At 40.8% G+C, this 25,700-nt stretch overlaps 3 protein-coding genes across 4 annotated transcripts; all 3 read right to left on the minus strand.

The window, feature by feature from the left end:
* Positions 1-1,886: 1,886 nt before the first annotated feature.
* On the minus strand, positions 1,887-6,323 carry LOC104456056 (3-ketoacyl-CoA thiolase 2, peroxisomal). Its single transcript, XM_010070774.3, has 14 exons — positions 6,134-6,323; positions 5,398-5,474; positions 5,224-5,308; positions 4,754-4,880; positions 4,521-4,619; positions 4,372-4,439; positions 4,078-4,185; positions 3,919-3,996; positions 3,708-3,840; positions 3,525-3,621; positions 3,272-3,395; positions 3,092-3,200; positions 2,315-2,398; positions 1,887-2,202 (listed from the first exon to the last, which is right to left on the minus strand). Exons 1-14 carry the CDS (start codon positions 6,227-6,229, stop codon positions 2,093-2,095), a joined length of 1,395 nt encoding a protein of 464 aa, XP_010069076.2. The 5' UTR covers positions 6,230-6,323; the 3' UTR covers positions 1,887-2,092.
* A 2,375-nt stretch (positions 6,324-8,698) lies between these two features.
* On the minus strand, positions 8,699-14,177 carry LOC104416072 (serine/threonine-protein kinase STE20). 2 transcript variants are annotated; one of them, XM_039299308.1, is made up of 11 exons: positions 13,834-14,177; positions 11,643-13,733; positions 11,330-11,556; positions 10,925-11,233; positions 10,750-10,836; positions 10,370-10,522; positions 9,857-10,020; positions 9,587-9,734; positions 9,348-9,470; positions 9,180-9,267; positions 8,699-9,083 (listed from the first exon to the last, which is right to left on the minus strand). In XM_039299308.1, exons 2-11 carry the CDS (start codon positions 13,510-13,512, stop codon positions 8,893-8,895), a joined length of 3,360 nt encoding a protein of 1,119 aa, XP_039155242.1. In that variant the 5' UTR covers positions 13,513-13,733; positions 13,834-14,177; the 3' UTR covers positions 8,699-8,892. The 2 variants fall into 2 exon arrangements, with proteins under 2 accessions (XP_039155242.1, XP_010025811.2); XM_010027509.3 differs by having other exon boundaries at positions 11,330-11,559.
* A 1,537-nt stretch (positions 14,178-15,714) lies between these two features.
* LOC104456057 (probable voltage-gated potassium channel subunit beta) lies at positions 15,715-20,846 on the minus strand. The gene is made up of 5 exons (XM_010070775.3): positions 20,317-20,846; positions 19,653-19,848; positions 18,377-18,520; positions 17,339-17,503; positions 15,715-16,125 (listed from the first exon to the last, which is right to left on the minus strand). The coding sequence occupies exons 1-5, from the start codon at positions 20,682-20,684 to the stop codon at positions 16,012-16,014; spliced, it is 987 nt and encodes a 328-aa protein (XP_010069077.1). The 5' UTR covers positions 20,685-20,846; the 3' UTR covers positions 15,715-16,011.
* Between the last annotated feature and the right edge of the window lie 4,854 nt (positions 20,847-25,700).

Consider the following 25,700-nt stretch of genomic DNA (forward strand, 5'->3'; position numbering starts at 1 on the left):
TAAATAATGACTTGAAATATCTATATTTTCTTAAATAAAGACTTAAAGTGGACTTTATTTAAAATAAATGTATGAAATGTATATATATTAGATTAAGAAGGGCTTGGACTAACCAAATGTGGAGGGTAATTTTATCCTTTTAAAACTTCTTTTTCTCTCTTTTTTTTTTCTAATGTTTTTTCTTTTCAAAAAAGTAAAAAGAAAAAAGAAAACACAAACGGGACGGTGGCCGATACCTCATTGAGGGCGATGATGAAGGCTGACAGGGTTGCCAATGCCTGGGGAGGGCTAGTGACCCTAGGGCTACTAGCCCTTGCTAGAGGTGGGAGAGAGCGGCGACCCTCTCCCAAATCTAGGTGAGGATTGCCCACCCTCACCCAATCTGCACAAGGGTCACTAGTCAGCCTAGCAGTCCCTTGTGTTTTCTCTTTAATTTTTTTAATTTATAATCTAATCTAATTTAAGTTGTATTTGGACTTCCCTAATCAATCAAATTTTTTTGCCAGTAGCAAGGCTAAACCCTTATTTGAAATAGCCATAACACTCTAGCCTCTTTATCAAAATTGATATTGATACGAGCACTTCAAGTCCTTATTCAAAATAATGTCTACTTCAAATCCCTATTTGAGAAAATAAGGTCACTCAAGTCCTCATTTGGAATTTTCCCTCAAATCAATCACATGAACACTCAAAATTGTCTAGGAAATTACCAAAAATGTCAATATATTGTTCTTATGAATTTTTCAATTTAGTCCTAAATTTCTTGACGATTTGTCAATTTAATCATTCCCATCAATTTTGATCAAAACATGTTAATATGGACATCAAAGCAATCCTACGCAACATAGATAATTTTTATAATTTTTCTACAATAATTGCTGACTTTTTTTTTTTTCAATTCCTTTTCTTTTTCTTTTTTTTTTTTTTTTTTTTTTCTTTTGGAGGTTGACGAGGCCGGTCGACTCTTATTGAGCACTAAGCGAGGGTTGCAGTCCTCACCCAAACTTGCCGGCCGCAGGCAAGGGTCCTGACCCTTGCCCAATGGCCATTTAGGTAAGGACCAAGGCCCTCACCCACTACCAATGAGGGCTTCGTGGCTGCTGCCAATGACCGACAAAGGTGAGTATGCAACTCTCACCGAACTAAAATTGTAAAAAAGTGCAGAAAATTTTAATAAAAATTATGAAAATTGTTTACATTAATACTGACCATTCTACGTTGCACTAATCACAATTGAATTGGCATAAATATAATTGATTTAAGACTTTCTTGGCAATTTTTTCTTGAAGCTGCCTGATTTGCGGATGTACGCTAATCACGATTGAAATGGCATAAATATAATTGATTCAAGACTTTCTTAGCAATTTTTTCTTGAAGCTGCCTGATTTGCGGATGTACGCTCTCGCATGGTGCTCCCAGGTAATACCGCCATCCATGCACTTGTTCGGCGCGTGCCAGTTTAGTATGATTCTCTTGCTGTATTTTCTTCGCCTCCGCGTCGTCTACTCTTCACGTACTTTGTTCTCTATCACCTTTTATCACGCGGCCGAGAGATACGCTTTAAAATGTATCTAATTTAAGCTGCGGTGGCTGCATATTTCGAATACGCGATGGCCAAGACGGCAAGAGACAACGAACTAGAGGAATGCCTATTTTTGCATCCCCCACCATTTCCTTGCGTGAGAAGTTACGTATTCATGCACCGCATTCGTCATTGTAGCATGCAAAGAAAATGAACGCTCAAGTGCTAGGGCAAACTCTGTTTTGTATGCCCATTACAAATGAATGTACGTGAAGCCGTGCCTCATAACCCCATCACAATCACGTTATCCAATTCTACGGTCTTGGGACAGAAATGAAAGGAAAATATCAAACGTGTAAAGATGTAGTATAACAAAGATCCCCGGAGGCATAAGGGGGTGGAATATAAAAGGATTGTCTTGCGTAACCACTGAATTTGCATTTGACTTTCGTCATTTAAATGATGCACGTCTTATTACAATGCCCTGACTAAATTTGTGAATACTTGAATACGACATTATTGGCTGAAATGGCAAAGAGGAGATGAAAATGCAAAGCTCATATCAAACCTCTATCGAGCATCCTTGGACAAAAGACTGTTGGTTCCCACTTTCCTGGCATTGGAAAGGTCATCAACCGAGTCACCTCTTTCCAGTACAGCTGCAGCACCCATCCCGGTGCCTGCATGTCAAAAAAAAAATTATATTCAGCTTCATGCACATGCTTAGAGAGAGAGAGAGAGAGAGAGAGAGAGAGAGAGAGAGAGAGAGAGAGAGAGAGAGAGAGAGTGTACCTATACACATTGATATCACACCGAACCGGCAATCTTTGCCACGGCGTTTCATCTCGTGCAACAGAGTAGCAACACAACGTGCCCCTGAGACAGTGGTAAATGTACTCAGAAAAACATATGCCTGGCGGTCTTGAGAGTTTTCATTACAATTAAGAACATATCAGAAGGCACTAAAATCTGCAGATGCAAGTGGATTGCCGCCATACAATCAATTTTCTCTAGTCTCTAATGACACCGAGATTCTATTTACCCAATCAATCAGTATTCTCCATATATAGGGTTTAATAGAAAGCGGTTTCTCCTCATTTGTGGATTTGGTTCCTAAATCCTTTCATTCTTCCAGTTTAAATGACCCAAACAAATTCTCTGAAAAATCATTGCCAGAGTGACCGAAACTTTGTGCTGTAACTTTCCAAGCAGAAAGCCATTAGGTTAGTCACTGACATTTCATTAAACTGTTGCTAGTTAGTCATCAAACCTCCACCTAGCAGGCATTTAGCTTTACTCACCCTAATTCCATGGCAAACAGATTGTATAAAGATGTTTAAGATGGATGATTAAAATCTTTGCGTAGCCCTGCATAATCAGTTACAGAGTCATACCATTACAACAAGCAGGACTTTCGGTCAGTCACGGACAATTCCATGAAATGCATCATAATCAGTCTACTATTGGTTTTAGATTAAAAATAGTTTTTCCTTGATCTACTGAATAGTGACAAGTAAAAGATCTCGTAAAAGTCAAAACCAATGCAACATTAAAATCAGAAGGAATTACCAGTTGCACCCAAAGGATGTCCCATGGCCATTGCTCCTCCATTGACATTGACCTTTTCTGGCTCAAGACCCAGCTTGTTCCGACAGTAGACAAACTGAGATGCAAAAGCCTGAAGGCACAGCCATGTTTGAGATATCTTGTGGCTTGAATGAAAAACCAATATTAGAGACCATCACTTACCTCATTTATCTCAAAAAGATCAATGTCATCCAGTTCAAGACCAGCAGCTTTAACTGCAGCTGGGATTGCAACAGCAGGCCCAACACCCATGATAGCAGGATCCACACCAACAGCAGCAAAAGTCCTGCATAACGATGAAGAGAATTGGGTATATTTTAAGAAACCTTTCCTAATGTCTTCATACAAGTCCTTCTCTTGAGCACACAAGACGCCCACAGGATTTAGTCAGACCAAGCATACTGCAACAGTATACCTGAAGACACCAAGAATAGGTAGGCCTTTCTCCATTGCAAGACTTCTCTTCATGAGGAGAACAGCTCCAGCACCATCACTCACCTGGCTTGAATTACCTATATGACCACAAAAAAATAAAAATAAGTGCTAAACCACGACAGAGTATTGTTCCACATGTCTTCAACACTTTATCATTTATTACCAGCAGTTGTACAACCATCTTTCTTGAACACGGGCTTCAGCTTAGCCAGATCTGACAATGTTGCGCTAGGCCGAATACCATCATCCACTGCTATGGTTACAGGTTTCTCATCACCAGTTTTTGGGTCAACAATCTGGAAGAGTAAGTGTCAGAGGCTGATGTGGGCATGTCCAAAGCTTGCAGAGGAATATCAACAATCAATTGATATTACCTTGGTAGCTACCGGGATTATTTCGTCTTTAAATCTGCCAGCAGCTGTAGCAGCAGCAGCCTTCCTGTGAGACTCAACCTGTACACAAAGCCCGTGAAAATGTAAACGAATCATTGATGCATAGCAACATTAGCTGTAGATGTCAATTTTTGTACTCACAGCAGCTTGATCTTGCTCCTGCCTTGTCACGCCAAAACGGTGTGCGACATTTTCAGAAGTTACACCCATCGGCAGCAGGCAATTTTGAGCTTGAGCAAAGCTCTTGACCTGGTGTCATTTCAGAAGAGAATGAGCCCAAAGAACTAATCCGTGAAACTGAACTTTAGAGCATAACACAGTTCAGCATATTGGACCACACATGCTTTGTGGCCATGCCCATGCACATGCACACATTTGTCTGTGCGAGTGGCATCGCACATGCGGACACATGAGAGAGAGAGAGAGAGAGAGTACCTTTGGGTTGACTGATCCTTCCCAAGCCATTGGATTGACTGTCATAGATTCAAGCCCAGCTCCAATGCCTGTAAAAAAGGGTGTATGATAAATCATGATCACAACAGCCACAACAAACACAAGTTTCTCGTAAGGCATGTCCAACATACCGATGTCATAAAATCCTGCTTTTATAGCTGCAGCTACATCAGCAACTGCTTGAAGCCCAGATGAACATTGTCTGTTGACAGTTCTAATTGGCACAGTTTCTAAGCCGTTCAACCAACAAGGAAAAAGTCAACTAAAAAAGCTAACGATAAATGAAAAAAAGAACAATTGACAATGAAGATCGCAACACCAACCCCATAAACCATAAACCAAAGATGCATTTAACAAAAATTACCAGGGAAACCGGCATAGAATGCAGCCATTCTGCATTCACTTGCTCTTTGTGAACCAGGTGCCAGTACTGTGCCCACAACAATATCTCCAACTTCACTTGGATTTATCTTTGTTTTATCAATCAATGCCTGCACCGGTGACAGTTTTCAAATATTCAATTTATGAGTTTCAAATAAGGCATGAATACTCTCAGTTTAAGAGTGATTAATTAACAGCAAAGACCATAGCACTTTAAAAATTGAAACATGGTTGGCAACCAAATTTTTCTGGAAAGAATTTCAGCTGTTTGGATCTTCCTTGACATTGTTTGTCACATTATAGAGGATCAATTGAGATCTAAATTCCCATTTAAATGAGAGAACAATCACCATCCATTCAAACTAGGGGTTCTTGAAAGTGTACCTTCCACGATACATTCATGTGTCTCCAAAATAAGCCGAGCAATCACATGAGCCAGGGGAAATGACTTACCCTCAGAACAGGTGCAAGCAGATCATCCGGGTACGTGTCCTTGAAGCCACCGCGCTTCGATTTGCAGAGTGCTGTCCTATACGCACTGTAGAAGAATTACAGGTCACCGTCAGCAATGAGCACATACACAAAAACAGACCCCAACTTGCAACAGTTAAAAACAACAATACTTACGCTACTATCACTATGTCGTCCCCAAAGCTACCGGATCTTTGATATGCAGCGCTATCACCTGCCGCACATATAGATGCCTACATTCCAATCACAAAACCCAAAAAAGTCAGAAAAATCTTAAGGACGCTAACAAGAAGAAACATAATAACAATCACAGTCGAATAACCAAAAATAAAATTACTATGATAGACAGCATCATATTTTCGACATATGCAGGCCTTACTTATCCGGCAAGATAAGCCAAATAGATGCATAACGACGGAGCAAGCAAGAATGAGATACTACAAGCGAACCGATCTACACCTCAAAATTCGACCTTCGTCTTGAATTTCGCACAATCACCGACACCCAAACGGTAAAGTCAAAAAGCTCGCTCGCTTTACGAGCTAGCAACACCGGTAAAGCAACACAAGCGCAGCAGAGCTCAAAGGATCAGCCTTCTAAAAAAAAAAAAAAAAAACACAACACAAAGCAAAGGAAAGCAACGAAATCGCGAATTCCAAGCGGAACTAGAGGACGACGCCGACGACCGAGCTGGAGGCCGGCGCAAATCACGAAATCCGGCGATTCGACCGAGGCCGACCGATTCAGAGCAAACCGCACAGCGGACAAAACCTCGCGCCGCTCGCGATCGGATCGAACGGGAGCGCGGGAAGAACTCGAATTCCGCAATCGAACGAGCGAAATTCCAAACGAAAAGAAAAAAAAAAAAAAAACAGAGAGTTCAGCGACTCACGGAGAGCGAAGATGCATCGCCATGGACGGAAGAGGAGGAGGAGGAAGGTCGCAGGTGCTGGAGGAGAACTCGCTGCCTCTCGATCGCCTTCTCCATCTCTCTCTCTCTCTCTCTCTCTCTCTCTCTCTCTCTCTCTCTCTTCTTTCTCTCTCTAGGATACCTTCGGCTGGTGCAGGATTTGCGTGCAGAAGATGGAAATGGAAGGAGATGGCGATGAGGACGACGCTATTTATATTTGCAGAGAGAGGGAGAGAGAGAGAGAGAGAGAGCTCTCCTTCGGATAAATATTATTATTTTGGAAATTTCTATTTTTCTCCCTTAATCGTTGGCCGCCTAAGTGAGAAAGGTTAGAAAATTGAGATAAATCCACGGAAAATGAAAGAAAAATTGGAAATAGAAATTTTTAGATTGTATTTACGTATTTCTTTTTATTGCGAAAATAAAAATTTATGCATTTGTCAAACACCTTTCTCTTCTTAGAAACTCGTCCTGAGAATAAAAATTAAGAAACCATTTCTAAATAAAAATTGTTTTCAAAAACGTAAATTTTACCATCTCCACCATTCTTGGCTACGTTCGGTTGTAAACAATGAGCTTTGATCGCAATAACTCACATGTATGAGACCTATCAAATCTTGTGGCTATGCACATTGATTATTGAGTGCGTGATTATGACATCTTTTACGGTTGATTGAAGGATGCGGTCCATGGATCGCACCTCAACCATTTTGTCCTTGCAATCTAATTTTGGTATTATCTCTTTTCTCAACATTTATGGTTGTCGAAAGTCATTTCGAATCTTTATGATAAAGAATGTTGAGTGAATTTTAACTCTATAATTTCATTGAAAAATGAATAATTTGAAAAAATATATTTTTAAAAATAATTACGTATATCATTTAAAATAATAATATGATAAAAAAATACTATTATCATCGACGATAATTTATATTTAATAATGAAAATATTTTTTGTTAATTTATATTTGTAAGTAATATAGGAAATTAATTTTAAAAAATATTTTTAAAATTTTCTAATTTCCACAAAATAAACGTCCTTTTTTTTTTTTTTAGTACCATCTGGGGAATGATTCCATCTAATATTCTTGCGAAAAAGTACAAGAAGTGACGGGGGAGGAGTCAGAGAGGGGCGGTGATGTACCTGTTAATAGTAAATGGACGAGGATCTTGCCGATTTTGCTTCTTCCCCTCCTCTTTCGCCTCCAGCGCGTGGCTCCCACGATGCTGCTCCCTAGAAAAAAAAAATTATAAAGAAATTGGGATGCGCATCTTTCTCCTCATTATGCAATCTTCGCTTTATATATTTATATATATATATATCTTATGCTAATTACGACAAAAAAAATATTCATCTATTGAGAAATTGTTTATGCATCAAGAGAATGACTTTCAAGGAAAAAATAAAGAAAGAAAGAGAAGAGGACAATCGGGTCGATTGAACTTTTGTCATAATTGAAGTAATCTATATATGACTTTTTTTGACAATTTTGCCTTTCGTTTGAAATTAGGACAAGTAATTTAGTCATACACAAAAGAATATTATAATATCATATGAATCATGCACTTTTTCAATTTTGATCAGATGAGATATTCCCTCTTTTGGATGGTTATACAGTTAGTCGAATCTTTAAAAATGACTCGAAATTTTTAGGGCAAGAATTTATTTAGAAATGAAGGGGTTGATTGGGTTGTTCGTTTTATTGATCATGGTGGGAAATCAACTTCGTCAAATAACTCGAATATCGTAGGATCAATATTCAATTGATTTTAAAATCATTGTTGGCAGCTGATTAGCTTGCTAATCTTGGAGGATGCTAGTTTATTTTCATTACCTTTAACAGAATTACTTCATAATTTATCAGAGGATAATATATGGATAGTAAACTAATCATGTTAAATTTTTGGATTCGGCCTTTGCCCTTTCTATTAAACAAAGAGAAAAGGATTTTGAACTCACGCGCCTCGGTTCGCGTGGCGATTTTGTGGAACGACTAGGAAGTGAGCTTCGGAATGCGTGCCTTCTGGATAACGATTTTCTTGCTTATAACTTTTTTCTCTTTTTTTTTTTTTTCCCTTTTTATCTTTCCAATTTTATTACCCAAAAAAACTGTCGCAGTAATCAAGGCCGCAAGATAACGTTAAAAGGTCGCATGGACGAATGGACCGCTTCCTCCGGAAAGACCATAATGCCCTCGACGGCAACGACAAATAACTAAAAAGGACCCGTCATCCGGCCTAGAGAATAGCCGGCGTCCTGTCGATAACGGGCTTCGCGCGGCGGCACCAGGCCGGGCATGCGTGATTAGACTGTCGAGTCGATCCGGGTCGGTCAGGACGATCCCTCTCAAATCTCCCTAAAGGACCGTAATGCGCTCAAGCGCCGTAATCACATGTGAGCGGCATTGGGGCCGGGCCGGTGTGGTCAGGCAATCGAGTCGATCTGGGTCGGACCGACACGGTCCCTTCGCAAACCTCGACTCGAAACGTTTAGGACGGACAGGGCCCCGGAGCAAAAGACCAAACTTGTCGGTGTGTGCTAAGCAAATCTTCAACCCCTAATGACATGTCATGGAACGTCAAAATCCTCCCCTCCTAGAATGCACAATCATAAGTTGACTCTCTCCTCCTTTTCTTCCTTGTTTGTGCTTTGTGAACCTTGGCTAGCAGGCTATATATACAAAATTTCAGTACAAGAAGAGTTCGATGCAGTGCAGTCCGGTCCGATCCGGTCCGCGGCGATCAGTACTTGGGCTTCTCGGCGTATCGCTTGGTCTGGAGAGTCTTCAGCATGGTCTGCAGCCTCATGGTGATCTGCGTGAAGGACGGCCGCCTCGAGGGATCAGCAGACCAGCACTCCTCCATCAGTTCCTTCCACTCCGGATCGCACCCCTCCGGTATCGGCGGCCTCAGCGTGTTGCTGACAATGCCCCCTTCATGAAAAATGTCGAGCCAAATTAAAAGCAAGATCAGTCCTTTTCGATCGTATTAATCAAGAATAAGATCTGCAGGCATCTTCGGAAGATCACCTATGATTGCACCACAGTGCATGTTAGCATAAGGTTCTTCGCCGGTCAACATCTCCCACATGGCGATCCCGAATGAGAAGATATCCACCTGAGAGATACAGCATTGTGTCACAAGGTCTTGATTGATTATGCTATTTTATGTGATAATTCTGATTAGTTATCGCTAACCTTCTCCGAGACTCGGTTGTTAGTACCGTTCAAGAGCTCGGGCGCCATCCAGGGGAGCGTACCCCGGATTCCACCCGACACGAAAGTGTTCTGTTTGATCCTCGACAAGCCGAAATCTGCGACCTTCACCAGAAGAACAAAGAGAATTCAGATTTCTTTTCGAATTGTCTGTTATGCTATGGAATTAGCAACGTGATCATGCAAGTAGATTCGAGTTGAAGGCTACATCACGTGAGTACCTTGCAAATTGGTCGACGGGGATCCTTCAAATTGACAAGCAGATTGTCGCACTTCAAGTCGAAATGGACGATGTTCTTGAAATGCAGATACTCCATCCCGAAAGCTGCATCCATTGCTATCATAAGCTTTTTCCGACGGTCCAAAGCTCTGTAACATAGATAGTTTTACTACTCATACATCCAGGCTTTCGCTTATTCAAAATGCGCTTCCTCATGTTCATAACATGGAAGGAATTGAGATTAACAAGACTAAAGCGCGAGAAAAATGACCTGTTGTTTTTTACTAGATTATGTCTGAGTGAGCCATTAACCATGAACTCGGTCACCGTTGCCAATGTCCCACCAGGGCCATCAGGAACAACTCCATAGAATGCCACGACGTTGGGATGATGAAGATTCGACAAGATCTTCGCCTCTCTCCAGAAATCTTTTGTCTGTAAGTAGCATTACAAATGTTTTCTTGAAACAGAAAGAGATTAAACATGATATCTACTAGGTTTAGGACCTGTTAATCCAGGAAAAGAAACTTCACAAAAAGTCCTAAACTTAAAACTTGATGTAGAGATTGTAGCTGTGAATTCAGAAATAGTCGCAAGGTAAACATGGCGACATTGATTTCCCTATCATTCCATCCAAGATTTGTCAGTTTTATCAAAGAATTGCTTCATGAACACTATTCAGATGATTCTGTTGTTATCTGGAATAATCTTTTGTGTCGTGGAACGATCGTCATGTGAGTCGAATTACATGAGCTATTTGCAACTATGCAGCTATGAGACTTACTATGCGATCTTGCTCGGACGATCTTCCTGCAAAACAACTTTTCTTAATTCTTTTGATGGCGACATCTGTCCCTCTCCATTTGCCGTGATAAACCGTCCCGAATGTGCCGGATCCTAATTCTTGTAGTTCTTCCAGGTCGGCGTTCTTTATGATCTATGACAGCACACACCGCGTTTAATCGTAGGAATATTGTTTCCATGCTAAAGCAAGTATAAAGTGAGAGAGAGAATCGAATAGTTTCACAGGGCAAACGTCAACAAAAAAGTTTGGAAGTCCATCGTGGTAGATATGACATCAACATCCTTTAAGGTTTAGCATAATAAAATAAGTGCTGCTCATTTTAGTCCATGAATAATAGAGCGATTTTCCAAGATTAGAACCTGCAAACCGTAGATGCCAGCTTCGATTTCAGCTATCACTGCATCAGATATGGGGTCATCTGCATCATGGCCATCGCTTTTCACATCCTGGAGAATGTAAAGCGAGAGAAATTTAACAACCATCATAGCGTACTCAATCAGACGTTTAGCAGTGACTCAAATCAAATTGCAGTACCTCATAGTCAGTATCAGCAGCAATGCTTTCGCCTTCTGTTTCTATAGCGGATGAGATGCTATCAGTAGGGTCATCCTGGATATGCGCCACTGAACTTGAGGAAATGGGGATGTCAAGAGGCATATTCTCAGTTACATCCTCAACGATCACCGATATTGGCTGGACAATGTTCCGATGATTTTCTTTGCGAGGAGGCATTACATTTACAGGTTTCAATCCCTTATTGAATCTTGCCTCAGAGCTGACTTCTCCAGCGCCGTCCAACAAACCCTCTTCATGGGATTTTCTCTCTTTGCAAGAATGATTAGGCTGAAGATTGTCAGAAAAAGAGACAATGTTAAGTATAGGGAATACTTGTGAAATTTGAATTGATTTCGTGATTTATTTGGGGGGAGTCATACATACAGAGACTGAAGACACAACGAGTTCAGGAACTTGGTTAGGTGATCCATGAGTCCGCACAGGGTTCTGTCCATGCTGATCTTTGAAAGCTGATTCAATACATCCCATTCGTTTCACATCTTCATGAGGTGCAAGGCTATATTTTTGGCTCTCTGAGGAAACGTTTAGTTCAATGTTGGAACTTGCCTTGTGCTCTTGTAGCATGTTCACGCAATCCTCGTCAACAAGGACTACTAAAACAGATGTCATTTTGGGAAAGTAAGAAAGTTCATATAGAATTTCACAATGTTATAAGACTTGATCAATCAAATTTCACCTCTAAATTGCTTTTTCTCTTGAAAGGAATTGGAATCTTTGTCATCTTGCCACTCCAGTACTGTTTGGTCCCTGATCATTCGCGCCTCCTCATTCGAGTGCGAACCAGATGTGCTTTCCTGATATTTTGCAGCAGTTAGGTCCTGTGACTTCATCTTCCATTCACGCGAAGAATGGCTTGAAGTTGCCAGCAAGGGGACCTTCTCTGTCGAAAAACTCAATGAACATGAAATTGTTCCTTCCTCTGTAGAATGCGTTGATCCCCTGTAAAGTCCTTCCAACTGTGAGTCCGATAGCACGTGCATCAATCCGTAATGAGGGTCATCCAGTTCAGGAGATTCCAGAAGCTGAGACGCCGGGTCTTCAGGATGAGTTGCGAGTTTATCTGAATGGAACACCCTTGCCTTGAGTATAGGCCTACTGAAATTGATGTCGAACAGACCGTAGCATGATGCTGGCACGAAATCTTCTGCAATGTTCTGATCGGGAACATGAGTGCCTCTTTGTCTATATATATGTTCGGCTTCAAACAAGTTCGGTATTCGCAAGTCGATCAGTTGAAGAGGCTGAGTAGATGTAGGATTTTGATGATTGGCATTGTCATGATAGTAGGACTTATCACTAGGATGCTTGTCCAGCACAAAATGCCTATTGCTCTCATTCACATGACCGTGATTCGTCAAATCCCTCTTCTGTGGTGGAACCTGAGTCGCCGGGGGAGAAAGGTCATGAAGATTGTTGGAGATCTGTCTCACTGTCAATAATTGAGCGGAAGGATTCGAACTTGTTCTTGCCAAATTCGAGTATTTCGGGCTATAATCGTGGATTTCTAGAGGCTGAACGAACGTTGGAGAGTCTCTAAGACAACTTGGGCTGTTGTCTGAGGACGTTGTGCCCTGATGCATTACTTGGCTCGCCGGAATCTGTCCTTTTGCGCTCTTTTGTGGGCTCCGATCCAATACCCCATTAACGGCGATGACGTATTGATAATCGACGGCTTGCTGCTCAGCTGATAATCTAGCTTCGAAGGAATTCGGGCTCTCTATCTCGGTCAAGGGGACGAGAAATATCCGGAGTCTCTGACAAGTACCGACTTTTTCGAGCTCATGATATTCCTCTATCATATTCTGTAGGTCCTCGTCGGAACAAACCGAGATCAGCGCGTCGAGATCTTCACCAGGTAGTTGATATTTGATGGTATGAGGCTGGTTGCAGATCGCTGAGGTCTTCTTCATGAGTTCTTCCCAGGAGAGGTTCTTCCTTATGGATATGATGCGGGTTTCGCCACCAACGTACCGAAGCTTCCCATCGCTAGGCCTCGGAAAAATCCGTCCACCATAGCTACAAAGTAACTTCATCTTGAAATGGGAAGAGCCCTGCGTGATGATTCCTGGTCCCTGATGAAAGTACGACTGAGGCGACCCCGAGGAATAGGGCGGATCCATGGCGCCTCGAGCATGAGCGGCATCGTCGTAGTATACATTGGACCGTTGCCCGAGAAAATCGTATTCTCCTTGAGGCCTTGCTGTATAATCCAAATGAGTGGGGCTCTCCATGTACGGACTCGGCATAGGTTTAGCCATGACATTAGCGAAATCCGCATTGGCGTACGACTTCCCTCCGGTGTGCCGGAGCAGGCCACCCGCCTCCTCGTAAACTACATGTTGATCCTTCAAAAAATTGAAGCTCGGACTCTCTGGCAGGAAATGATCCGCTTTCGGCATCACGTGGATTCTCCGGACGCCCATCCGATCCCTTAAGAACTCAACCGAAAACTCTTCACCTGTCTGAGAACATACGTCGCCGAAGTTCCCGTCAGCTCTGCCTATTTTGATTTTCTGGCTTGAATCTTCCCTGGCCTCATTCATCATGGTCTCAACTGGACCCTCGTCTGCTTTTCAACCCATATAAGCATCCTCTGACCCTTATCATTCGACACTCATCAAGATTCAAAATAACGCCGGTGAATCCTTCCTCAAGCACGCTACCAGACTATGCAGGTGACCTTCGAAATGATACGGGCGTCAACCCTCGGTCGTTGGGAAAACCGATGCTCAGGAACGTCACCAATGTCAGATCCTGGGGATAAGAACTGAAGAATGGTATAGTGTTAGCTGAAATGATGGGGAAAAAAAAAATAACCATCACCAATGATCAGCAAAAGCAATACAAAGCACAAAGAATGATCTTACTTGCTTGTTTAAGGCAATTCTTGCCTTCGGAATCCCAGGATAGTCTGTTGGAAGCTGAGAGACGAGGAAGGGAAAGAGATTGTGGAATTCTCAATGAGTAATGCAGAGAGAGAGAGAGAGAGAGAGAGAGGGGTAAAATGGAGTGGCTGTGAGAAGACAAGTCCCAGAATAGTCCGGCAACAAAGTAGGAAAGAGAGGCAGGATATAGCCTCAGGACCCAAACTGCAAGATGAACGTTGACGATGAGCGCATGTCCGCGATGGGACAAGCTTCTCCCGATCCTTACAGAATCACCCTCGTGTCAGTATGTATATATCTATCTTTGCAATTCATGGCTCGATCTTGTGCGATCATATCATCCTTCAAGAGTCCCTATGTTGCCTTCCGAGTTCTAGATAGTTACGTCTTAACTTTTTAATTCCTTTCTCAACACAAGAAAATTTCAACATTGTTAAGAAAACGTTAGAATTAACAAAGACGGGTAAGGATGGAAGGGTAAGGATGGAAAAACTTAAATTAAACGTAGTTGAAAATACTTCTAGATGGTTTGTTATCACGTTGTTTCTCCGTAGCTTTCAATTTCAGTGTCCACGATCGGATCATCGCACCCCTAAAATGCAACCAATCTTATTTCTTGGTGGTCCACCAATTTTTAAAGGGTAATTTCACAAACAATTCTTAAACTTTGGCTAAATATTTAATGTCATCTTTTAACTTTTAATTTATTCAATATGGTGATTGAACTTTATATTAATAAGCAATGTTATCCCCGAACTTTTAATTTATTTTAATGCGATTCCTAAACTTTTTACATGAAAATATTTAAAATGGAAGAACAACATTGAATATTTTCATATAGACGATGGAATAAATTGAACATGTACAAAAAATCTAGAGATGGCATTACACGTTGAAAGTTTATGGACAATATGTATCATTTTCCCATCTTTATATGATCCAAAATGAAGTCTCCCGCGAAGAACAAATATGTTGATATAAGGTAAAGTCGAACCACAGAATGTAACCGAACTAACTTTAAAGCGACCCACCCAAATTTTGATTGCTAGGACATTTCTCGTATGGTCCATAAGGATAATCAGGTACTTCATGAAGAAGGAATTCGATAAGGTGGAATTTATGTAAGAAAAGAAAGGCATTCTCCCTGAGGATCATTACTCCCCTTTCAAGTTGAAGGGTTTAATGCTTAATCTTTCTGGAATTAAGGTCCATTTATTCGAAAGAAAACTATTTCGAAAATAATTTTCTAACCTTCTGATGTTTAGATGACAGAGAACTAATCAATCCTAAGAAAATGTTTTTCATAAGCTGACAACAATATGCACTTACTAACACTAACGAATTTTTTTTCCTAAACCACTAAACAAATGACACTAAGTATTTTCCTTTAAAATTGTTTTTATGAAAAATATTTTTCATTGTCATGAAATTTTCAATGAAACAAACATATAAAAAAAATTAAAAAAAAAAAAAAAGAACCGGTAATGCAGTGCTAAAGGGAAATTTAAGAATTAAACAGGAAATGGGTGCATAATCAAGTTGATGGAGCAGAAAAGGATCAGATAAGTTATATCCATCAAGGTATGTGGGCTAAAAGATCATACCGACACCGCGCTTCGCTTGCTGTATTTCATGTCTTTAAGAACCATCTAATGTAGAACCATCTAATGTGGTGCTTGAAGTCCCACAAAACTGACGTGGATATGTGTCGAAATGAATGAAGGCGCACTCTACAGAGAGAGCATATTCAGACATAACAAGACAGCATATTCTCCACAGTTGTGTTACCTGCAACCCTTTCACGCTAAAATGTACGAGAGCATGAACACGATTAATTCAAGAAGGAAGCAAACTCAGGCCACAAAATGCAAACGAACCACATGGCTTCATATAGCCAAGTCGAAATAAAAGTGTTTATAACAACCCAACATGGTCAATAGTTCCATGTTTGCTCAATGATGTAAACATGTCCACCGCCAACCAAACCTCACGCTCCCTCAAATGAAAAGAACACCACACCCAGGCCCAAATACACCGTAACCACGGTCCAGAGTAAAACTACGCACAAAAGGCTCCATATGGAGATGGAATCGGCACTAAGCTTTGCCCAAACAATTGAGTTGGCTGCACATAGGCAGATATCGGATGGATATCCATCGTCTACCTAAATGAATCGGGACGCTTTGGCTTACTTTGAACAACAGCTTCAATCTTTTCCATCACAGCAGGAGTCAGTAAGGGGATGACATCAATGGCCTTCATGTTCTCTTGAATCTGCAAGAACACAGGCCGCATCAATAACCATGTGAAGCATATATGATGACTTCTGAGTTTTCTAAGGGAAGCAATCAGGAAGACTATGATTGAATTATACTGTTCAAAGTTCAGTCTGTTTCACAATATATACTAAATGCACAGATCTAAAGCAGCCTCACAGTGATGGCCCCATCAGAAAATTGCCTTTGCCCAAAAATTGACCGTACTATCTTCAAAAAACATATTTGTCAGGATATCCAAAGTACTCAATCTACCCAGATAGAGAAAAATTCGCAGATCATATCGTTGTTCAACTTTCAAGGGGCTCCTTTTGGAGGAACTTTATTGACGATGGATGATTGTGCAGATAGTAACTACTCTGGACTGACCTATTCATGTAACATTTTTAAGGGCAGCAAGAACTACCTTCTTATCAGTCTTTCCTCCACTTAATTGACTATATTTCTAACCTGAGCAACCTCTATGAGAACTCAGGATTCCTTTCACAAGATGGAGGCTTTGGATTCCATAAATTTTGGCAGAAAAGTTCAGCAGTTCTTCAGTTTATTGCATCTACTTTCACAAAGAAGTACCTTGGAGTTCTTACAATTAGCTAACGCCTCAAAGGAAGAGCTCAGCCCTAACTGCTATTGAACACCACATATGGACAACTTTCATGATGAGTCAACTTCTGGGGATAATCCTCAGTTCAATATAATATTCTTATCTTCCATTTTTTTCACTTCCAATAACATTCGTGTCCATTGCTAATTATGTTCCTCATTCTCATGTCATTCTTACAGTAAACCTTTTCTAGATTCCACATACAAACCCCAACATACCCCAACCTACACATAGCCGAGAAAAGTTATGCACATAAGCCACTCCTGATGATTGATGGAAGTCTAACAATTGCGATGTGCAAAAGTTGCCTGGTTTGCTCAATTTAAAACAATGCACGGTGGAATACGAATGTAATACCCTAACTTGATTCCATGATATATCCTGTAACACCCTGAAGAATCCAGGGAACACCAATCATGGCAAATAAAATTAATGCCTTAAATTCATAACGCCACCATCAACCTCAACGAGAGATGATAGTAATAAGCTAATTGGATGCTACATGAGATTATAAAGCTACAAACAAGTTCCAAATACCTAAAAGTAACCATACCAAGATTAAATGCTAAATGAGTTTACTCAGAGATTTTTGCATTTGAAAACCAACCTGGGACTCCTTGGTTGCACCAGTAATAACAGATGAGACATTAGGATTTGCAGCACACCATGCAATAGCAAGCTGAGCTAATGGCACCCCAAGTTCATCCGCAATTGGTTTCAGTCCATTGACCTTCTTCAGCACATCATCAACCAAGGAACGAGTAGCAAGATTCTAAGAGAAAAAGAAGCATTAATTCTCATGTTGTCTTAAAGTGAAGCATTCATCAAACAAACAAACAAACTGGAAGGGTGAAAAGTTAAAATTTAGACTAACACCGGGGAGATCAAATATATAACATGCATTGTCTTAAAAGATAAGCAAGGGCCACATGTCTTCCATGATTGTACAGAATAAACAATTACCACATTTTTTGGGGCCAATAGGGTCTTGTAAGATCAGCATCTATCAGTTCAGTATATTTCCCATAAATATCATCTTAAACAGTAAGGAATTACAGATATACTGCATCTCTTACAAAAATAAACAGAAATAAAAGAAAGCAGAACTAAAAATATTTTTTAAACCATGCAAAGTTTTAAAATAGCACAATAAGCTTATAAATTGCTGACCCTCATACCATGAGCCTATAGTTTCTCATAAACAAAATTGAAGCAATAACCATTCACAAAACACATTATCGATCTCTTTCCCAAGTTGAATGGTTTGCAAGTCAATAAAACCAGGAATATACCGTATCTAATAATCAGTCACTTAAAAGAAAGTAACGAGAAGGCTCATCCAAATTATCATATATTCAAAGCAGAGTACATCGAAGGCCAAAATCATTTTCTCCTTTATTTTATCAAGGCTACGCTAGCACAGTGATGGATGAAAGATTTATCTAATCAAACAACATAAGGATTGAGGGCACGGAGTTGTACATTGCTCCTGGGGCAGGGGAACATCAATGCAGAAGTTAGTCAGGAAGAACACCCGAAATGGATCATTCCACTCTATAGTTTCCAGGACCCATACAAATCTTAATTAGCCAACCCATTTTGAAGGAGATATCAATAATCAGAATTGTATTTCAAAGAAACTTACTTTATAGTTTTCCAGAGCAAAGCGGCTATCAGGAGGTATATTTCCCTTGTTGTATTTCCCAGTGAGCACTCCAGAAGAAAGTGGACTCCATGTAGTCAGACCCAAGCCATAGTTGGTATAGAGGGGTATATATTCAGACTCGACCTGCATCCAGTATTCAGATTATAAATCAGAACCAAGACAACCGATACAAATGCGTCCTTTCCAATACTTTCATATGTGACATTTCTAAAGCACAATATCAAACTCAATTTGGAGCCATTTCCTTAGCCAGAACTGCACAGAAGTCCCCTTTTGACATTGCCACCCAATTCTTCTTATGCTAAGTTGGAAAACCATTTTTTTGTTGTTGACATAAGCCGATCCAATAGAGTGCCAATCTTTTGTTATTTTATTTTTGCAAGCTTTGCAAATGAATTTATTTGTGAACACCACAGGGGAGCCTCCCATTCACAGATCAAGAAAATAGACAAAGTATACACTGTTGCTAGACCATCCTAAAACTATTGTATCACATGTCAATATCTAACACTTGATTCAAGACAAGAAAATTCATCTTAGGCTGCAAATGTGCCACAAATACATGACATGGAAGGATTAAACGAACTCATACAACGTATCTCTTAACTATTACATGAGAATAATTAACAAAACCAGCATGAGGTTACAGAGGACTATGCATTGAGCAAATGACCCATATCAGCTCAGTAAACCTGATGATCTTAACCTGCTACTTATTCCTTTCACTTAAACTGAATAAAATGACCCGATCATAATGATCATGCCTCACTTCCATGCAATTTATAAACAAAATGGTGCCCATTGACAGCATCAGAGCAACATCAACCATAACTAATTCAAGGCGATGAACAGATCATGACTGTCACAACTGGGAATAAGAAAAGGCATCCACAGAGCTTCAATTACTGCAACCGCACATAAAGCTATTGTCAAAGTGGGTATAATGGTGTCCCACTGCCATTACCAATATCACGCTAACAAATTAAATCTACAAGGGAAAAAAAAAGACAACCAAAAACTTAACAATCTCTGCATTTGAAGATGCCAAGAGTTCTAGTTTCTCACATTGTGCTAAGCATTCAGAGCAAAGGGAAGTCAGGTATCAAAGCACAATATTGTCATACTAACAATCAAAAGCAGAATCAAACTTAATCATGATCCTAATGGAAACATGCCCAGCGAGAGTGAAACACAGACCTCATGTTCAAACAAGCAAACAGCATCGCAAGATTCACCGTTTGCCAAGAACACTCACCTTATGCCTAGAGAACAAGTTGTACTCTGGCTGCTCAACAATCGGCCCCACCATATCCAACCTCTGTGCCATCCCCCAAGCCTCAGTAATCTGCTGTGCCGACCATTCACTAGTTCCCCAGTAAAAGGCCCAGCCTTTGTCAATGACATAGTTCATTGCTCTAACCGTCTCTTCAATGGGGGTAGAAGAATCCGGCCTGCAATTAAAACCCATTCACGTGAAAAAACACTCACCACCACCAAAATTTGAATTCTATAAACTAAACAATAAATTCTGTCTCTATCAGGAGAACAATAAAGTCAAGCAACCAAAAAGCAAGATCAAAACCCAACCAAAAACCATCGAAAGATCAACACATTCAGATGAGAGGAACCGAACGCCTCTATAAACTATAAGATTCAACCTAAACAAAACCACATTCCTCGCCTTTCAAGCAAAAGACAACAGAAATGAGCAAAAATTCATCCCACATGGAGCTCTAACGAAGCAAAAAACTTAACTTTACCACTACCAGCGCCAGGAGATCAACTAATGAAACTACGACAGAGACCGACAGACGGGTCAGTCCTGTCAACTGCATCAAACCACGAAATGCAGGGCAATCGAAAGCCGAAACGCAATCGTCCGATCAAAATCGAAGCAGCAAGGAAGGCAAAGCACGCACCTGTGGCAGTAAATCACATCGACGTAGTCCATGTCGAGGCGCTTCAGCGAGGCCTTGGTGCCCTCGACGATGTGCTTCCGGGACAGGCCCTTGTCGTTGGGGCCGGGGCCGCCCCAGAAGATCTTGGTGGAGACGACGATGTCGGACCGCTTCCAGCCGAGCTCCCGGATGGCCTGGCCCATGATCTCCTCGGCGCGGCCATTGGCGTACACCTCGGCGTTGTCGAAGAAGTTGACGCCGTGGTCGCGGCAGCACTGGAGGAGGGACTTGGCCTCCTTCACGTCCAGCTGGTTCCCGAAGCTGACCCACGCCCCATACGAGAGCTGGCTCACCTTCAGCCCCGACCGCCCCAGGTTCTTGTACTGCATCTTCCTCCTCCCCGGCCACCGTCCGACCGGCCGATCGGGCGCGTTCCCCTCCCCCCTTCCGGCGAGCTCCGGCGAGAGCGAATCCAACAGGGCGACGGCGCTAGAGAGAGAAAGAGAGAGAGATAGAGAGAGAGAGAGTGACTCGAGACGACGGAGATGCGGAGGAGAATTTTTATACTCGCGAGGGGGCGACAGGGGGGGAAAAGCGGAAGAAATGATGCGCGGAGCTGGCGGCGGCGCGTGGCGTCCACGCGCTCGCGCTCCGCCGTCTGAAGCGACGCACGTGCGTGTCCGCGCTCGGGATGAGAATCCTAGGACGGCAGATGGGCGAGTACGCGCGTGGCGGCGCGTGGCGGCGTTCGCACGTGCGAAGCAAAGCAGCTGACAAGAGCTTATTCGCCTCGTACTCTTCGGGAGTAAAAGAACAACTGCGGCCGGTCTTTCGGAAAATGATTTTTCTCTTTTCGTTCATTATTATAGATTTCCATTTTTGCTTGTTTGTTAAATAAGACACGATGATGCATTCCGTCCAAAGTCCAAGGAGAAAGCGACGTGAATTTGATTTTTCGAGTGGGAAAACGACGAATTTAGGTGGCCTTCTTTGGAAAAATACCAATTCCACCAAAAACCATTAATTGATGTATCCTAATAATTACACCAAATTAATTTTTTATCACTAAAAATCTTAAATGCGATACGCTTATAATAAATTTATCAAGAAAATCCAAAATTAATGCATTTGTGATATTTTCATTAAATTGAATTAAAAAATTACAAAAAAATCATAAATAGACAAACAGATGATAAAATTTTAAATTGATATATTTATCAATTGCCATATATCATTTAACTCAACAATTTGATATCAAAATGTTACGAATACTAACGAATAATAAATTTATTATAAGCGTACCAGTTTTGAGGATTTTGTAATATTAACCCTTAAAAAATATAGATAATAATTACAAAACCAATCATAAATATATTATAGTACGAATGTCGATTTGGTCTTATGCTTTTCTATTTTGTTGATATTGTCTTGAACATTTGCTTGGAATTTCGATCAATTGCCGTCATAAATTGTTTGTCATTTTATGCAACACACTAACATAGACAATTTTACCTTAAAATGATGTCTTATATAAATTTTCTCATGAGTAATTTTTAGCTATAGATAACTAAAAGGAATACATTAGAATTATACCACCGCCTTGGTGGCCGTGATGATTTGGGCTCTCTCCCTCACGAAAGGGAGGAGTTCGAATCCTCACTGGGCATTTGAGGGGTCTTAAGTGGGACGCTGGGAGTGGTGGGTCCTCCCGCTTACGTGTCTCTCTAGGTTTACTCGCCACCGATTGCCGGCTGTACGGGGTTTCTAGATTAAAAAAAAAAATACATTAAAATTATGAAACCCGTGTCCCTCTAGGTTTACTTGCCGGTTGCCGGCTGTATAAGATTCCTAGGTCACAAAAAAAAAAAATACATTAGAATTATGAAACTTGACCTATACTATTTAGGGTTAATCACATAGCCTTTAACTACATTTCTTGAAATGCAATTTAAGAAAAATCTTAGAAATACAGAACTCGATACGTGATTTTTATTTTGCTAGCGTGGCACAGCAGTGTCCGCGGCTGGTTGGTATGTTTGGAAGAAAACCCGTGCATGGTGTGGACATGTACGGGAGAGAAGAATGACGTAGAGAATGACGAAATCGATGGGCAAATGTTTTTAATATTTAATTTGTGAGTTTCATATGGTACAACGTTAATTGTTTGATTGGACATATTTTATTGACCAAATCGCTTTTGCTTTATATAATAGTGGGATGTCAATGTCATCTCTTTTGAAAGTTATTCCGTTATTTCCTATTACGCTTTGTAACATAACCTATGCGATCAAAATAACTAACCTTTTTTTGGCCACTTTTGGCCGGAAACCTCTGGCATAAATACTGAGTATTCTACGTGACATAATTGATATTAGTGTCAATAATTTTATATTATTTTTGAATTATCCAAATTTCTAATGATATTTTTTTTTGTTTTCTTTTTCTTTTTTACCTTCTTATTTTTTTTCTTTTTACACAAAGCCGATGGCACTCCATCAATCACTAGACAAGGGCTAGCAACCCTTGTTGGCCCTTGAGTGGGATGTGATGCCCTCGTACGTCATGGCTAACGTAATTAGTAAAATCTTTTCATTTTTTAAGCATGTGAAAGTATATACAATTAAATAACACCGATAACATACAAAAATTCGAAAGGACACGCGAAAATGCAAACCATGCAATCTCATTTCTTTTTTTATTTATGTATATTTTAGATGATAAGGTCAAGGCATACTGGAGGACCGAGCAAAAAGATACCACTACTACATACCACACCCAAAAACCTTAGCAACTGCATTATCTTGACCTGGATACTATACATGTACTATATCATCTATCTCCCATTCATAGAGCATCCAAAATCTTGGCTTGATCTTCCCAAATACTACTGAGATGAGAAATAATGATCAATCACGAGTGAGGGCAAAGCTCAATAAGCAAACAACCAAGTGACTACAATTCGAGGAAGTCGATCTTGAAGTATGAACATTAACATATGTAGCGTAAACGGGCTGTAATTCACTCGCCTCAGGTCTGAGTTGAGTGTCGACATGGCAAGGCGAGGTCTTGGAAGTCCCGGTTGTAGCTGTTTTCTGGTGGTCTGAGTCATGTTGAGGCAACGATGTGGGATGATGAGGCGGCGTGAGCGGTCGTTGGACGAGACGCGTTGCCGGTGAGGTTGGTCGTTGGGATGGTGCCGTCGTGCGCAAGATGAGAAAAACACCGAGAGAGAGAGAGAGAGAGTGAGGCTCAGCTATGAGGTAGAAAATGGAGGAAGGAGAGGGGGAATTGTGAAGATGGAGAACCAGATGGAACTATGAAGATGAACAAATGCAGATGGAGATGAAGAATAGAATCTAGGATAGAGTAATCAATTCTAAAAGTGCTTTGTATTTCATTGTATCAAAGTATCATTGTAGTACAAAGTATTTGAAACAACAATGAATAAAGATCCTATGTTCTACCTCCTCTCGTTCTATCTTACTTGTATCTTCGCATTGAAACCTTCAGCCATTGATCATTCCTTCAAAGTTTTCATATGATACCGTGATGCAGAGCATTCATGGAGGATATCTCTCTCTTTCTCTATATTTCCTCTCTCTACACTCACTTCTCCTTATTATAGAAGAAGCGGTTCTTCTTCCTCGTAACCGATTAAAACTGAATATAGTTCATAGGGAAAACATAATACAACTAACTGATTACACCTCATAGCACACGTGTTAGTTTTATATAACTTGGCGATCCATGTCATTCTTCACTTCAAGCATCTCCTTCATTGATGTCGATCCAAGCTGATCTTCATCGTGAGTTCTTCACCGTTGATCATCATCTCTTTGTAGTTTGCTACATCGCCAAGTCCTCTGCTTTCTTTTGTTTATTGTTTTTCAACACGTGCCATTGCCGTTCTTCTTCTTCAACTCTTGTTCCTTTATATTTAACATCCCCCCTCAAATTGGGAAGGGTGAAGGATCCCATTCCCAATTGGTGCAAAGAGACATATGAGCTGATCGGGAGAGGGATTTAGTGAAAATGTCAGCTAACTAAAGATGGTTGGGAATGTGTTGGACCTTAATGGAACCAGAAGACACCTTTTCATGAACGAAGTGAAAATCAACTTCGATGTGCTTTGTACGAGCATGCAATATTGGATTTGCTGTGAGGGAAATAGCTGATCTATTGTCACAAAATAAAGGTGTAGCTACTGCAAGGGGAATACCAATATCACGCAATACAAAGCTAATCCAAGTTAGTTCAGCTGTTGTAGAAGCTAATGCTCGATACTCTGCTTCTGTGGAGGACCTTGAAATAGTGGATTGTTTCTTGGCTGACCAAGAAATCAAATTAGAGCCAAGAAAAGTGCAAAAACCTGTAGTAGATCATCGAGTGGTAGGACATCCTGCCCAATCAGCATCTGAAAAACCATAGAGACTTGTTGAACTCCTGGAGTGGAGATAGAATCCAAGGTGGACAGTCCCTTTGACATATCGAAGGACTCTTTTTAATTGATGAAAGTCTGCCACCGTTGGATGTTGCATCTTTTGACAGAGAAGATTTGTTGCAAAAGCTAGATCTGGTCGAGTTATTGTTAAGTATTGAAGACCACCTACCAGGCTTCTGTATTCAACATGATCTGTTAGCTGAGTTTCAGCATTGGCCATGAGAACTGATCGAAGTGGCAAGGGTGTTGAGATTGGTTTGCAATCTGTCATATGAGCTCATTTGAGTAAGTCAACATCATATTTTGTTTGGCATAGAAATAAATTCTGGAAGGTACGTTTGGCTTCAATGCCTAAGAAGTAGTGAAGATATCCAAGGTCCTTCATATGGAACTGAAGACTGAGATTCTGAATCAATATGGTTAAAAGTTGAGGTGAGCTACCTGTCAAGATGATATCATCGACATATAGCAGCAACAATACTATATGAGACTCAATATGAAGAACAAATAAGGAGGGATAAGTTGTGCTGCAGAAAAAACCAATTTCAAGAAGAAAGTTGCTGAACTTATCAAACTAGGCTCTTGGAGCTTGTCGAAGGCCATATAAGGACTTGTGAAGAAGACAAACATAACTTGATTTTTGAGGATGTATAAAGCCAGGAGGCTGTTCCATATAGACAGTTTCATTCAAGTCTCCATGAAGAAAGGCATTTTTCACATCAAGTTGGTGTATTGGCCATTGTTTCGTTAGAGCTATGGACAGTACTATTCGAATTGTTGCATGTTTCACAACCGGGCTGAAAGTCTCAGTAAAGTCAAGTCCTGCTTCTTGATGAAAGCCTTTGGCTACTAGTCGAGCCTTTAGCCTATCTAGACTACCATCAGGTGCCAGTTTGGTCTTAAAGACCCACTTGCAGCCTACGACATTCATCTGGTTTGTTCTTGGAACCAGTGTCCAGGTGTG

This window comes from Eucalyptus grandis, chromosome 8 (genome assembly GCF_016545825.1).
Source record: "Eucalyptus grandis isolate ANBG69807.140 chromosome 8, ASM1654582v1, whole genome shotgun sequence".
Classification (NCBI taxonomy): Eukaryota; Viridiplantae; Streptophyta; class Magnoliopsida; order Myrtales; family Myrtaceae; genus Eucalyptus; species Eucalyptus grandis.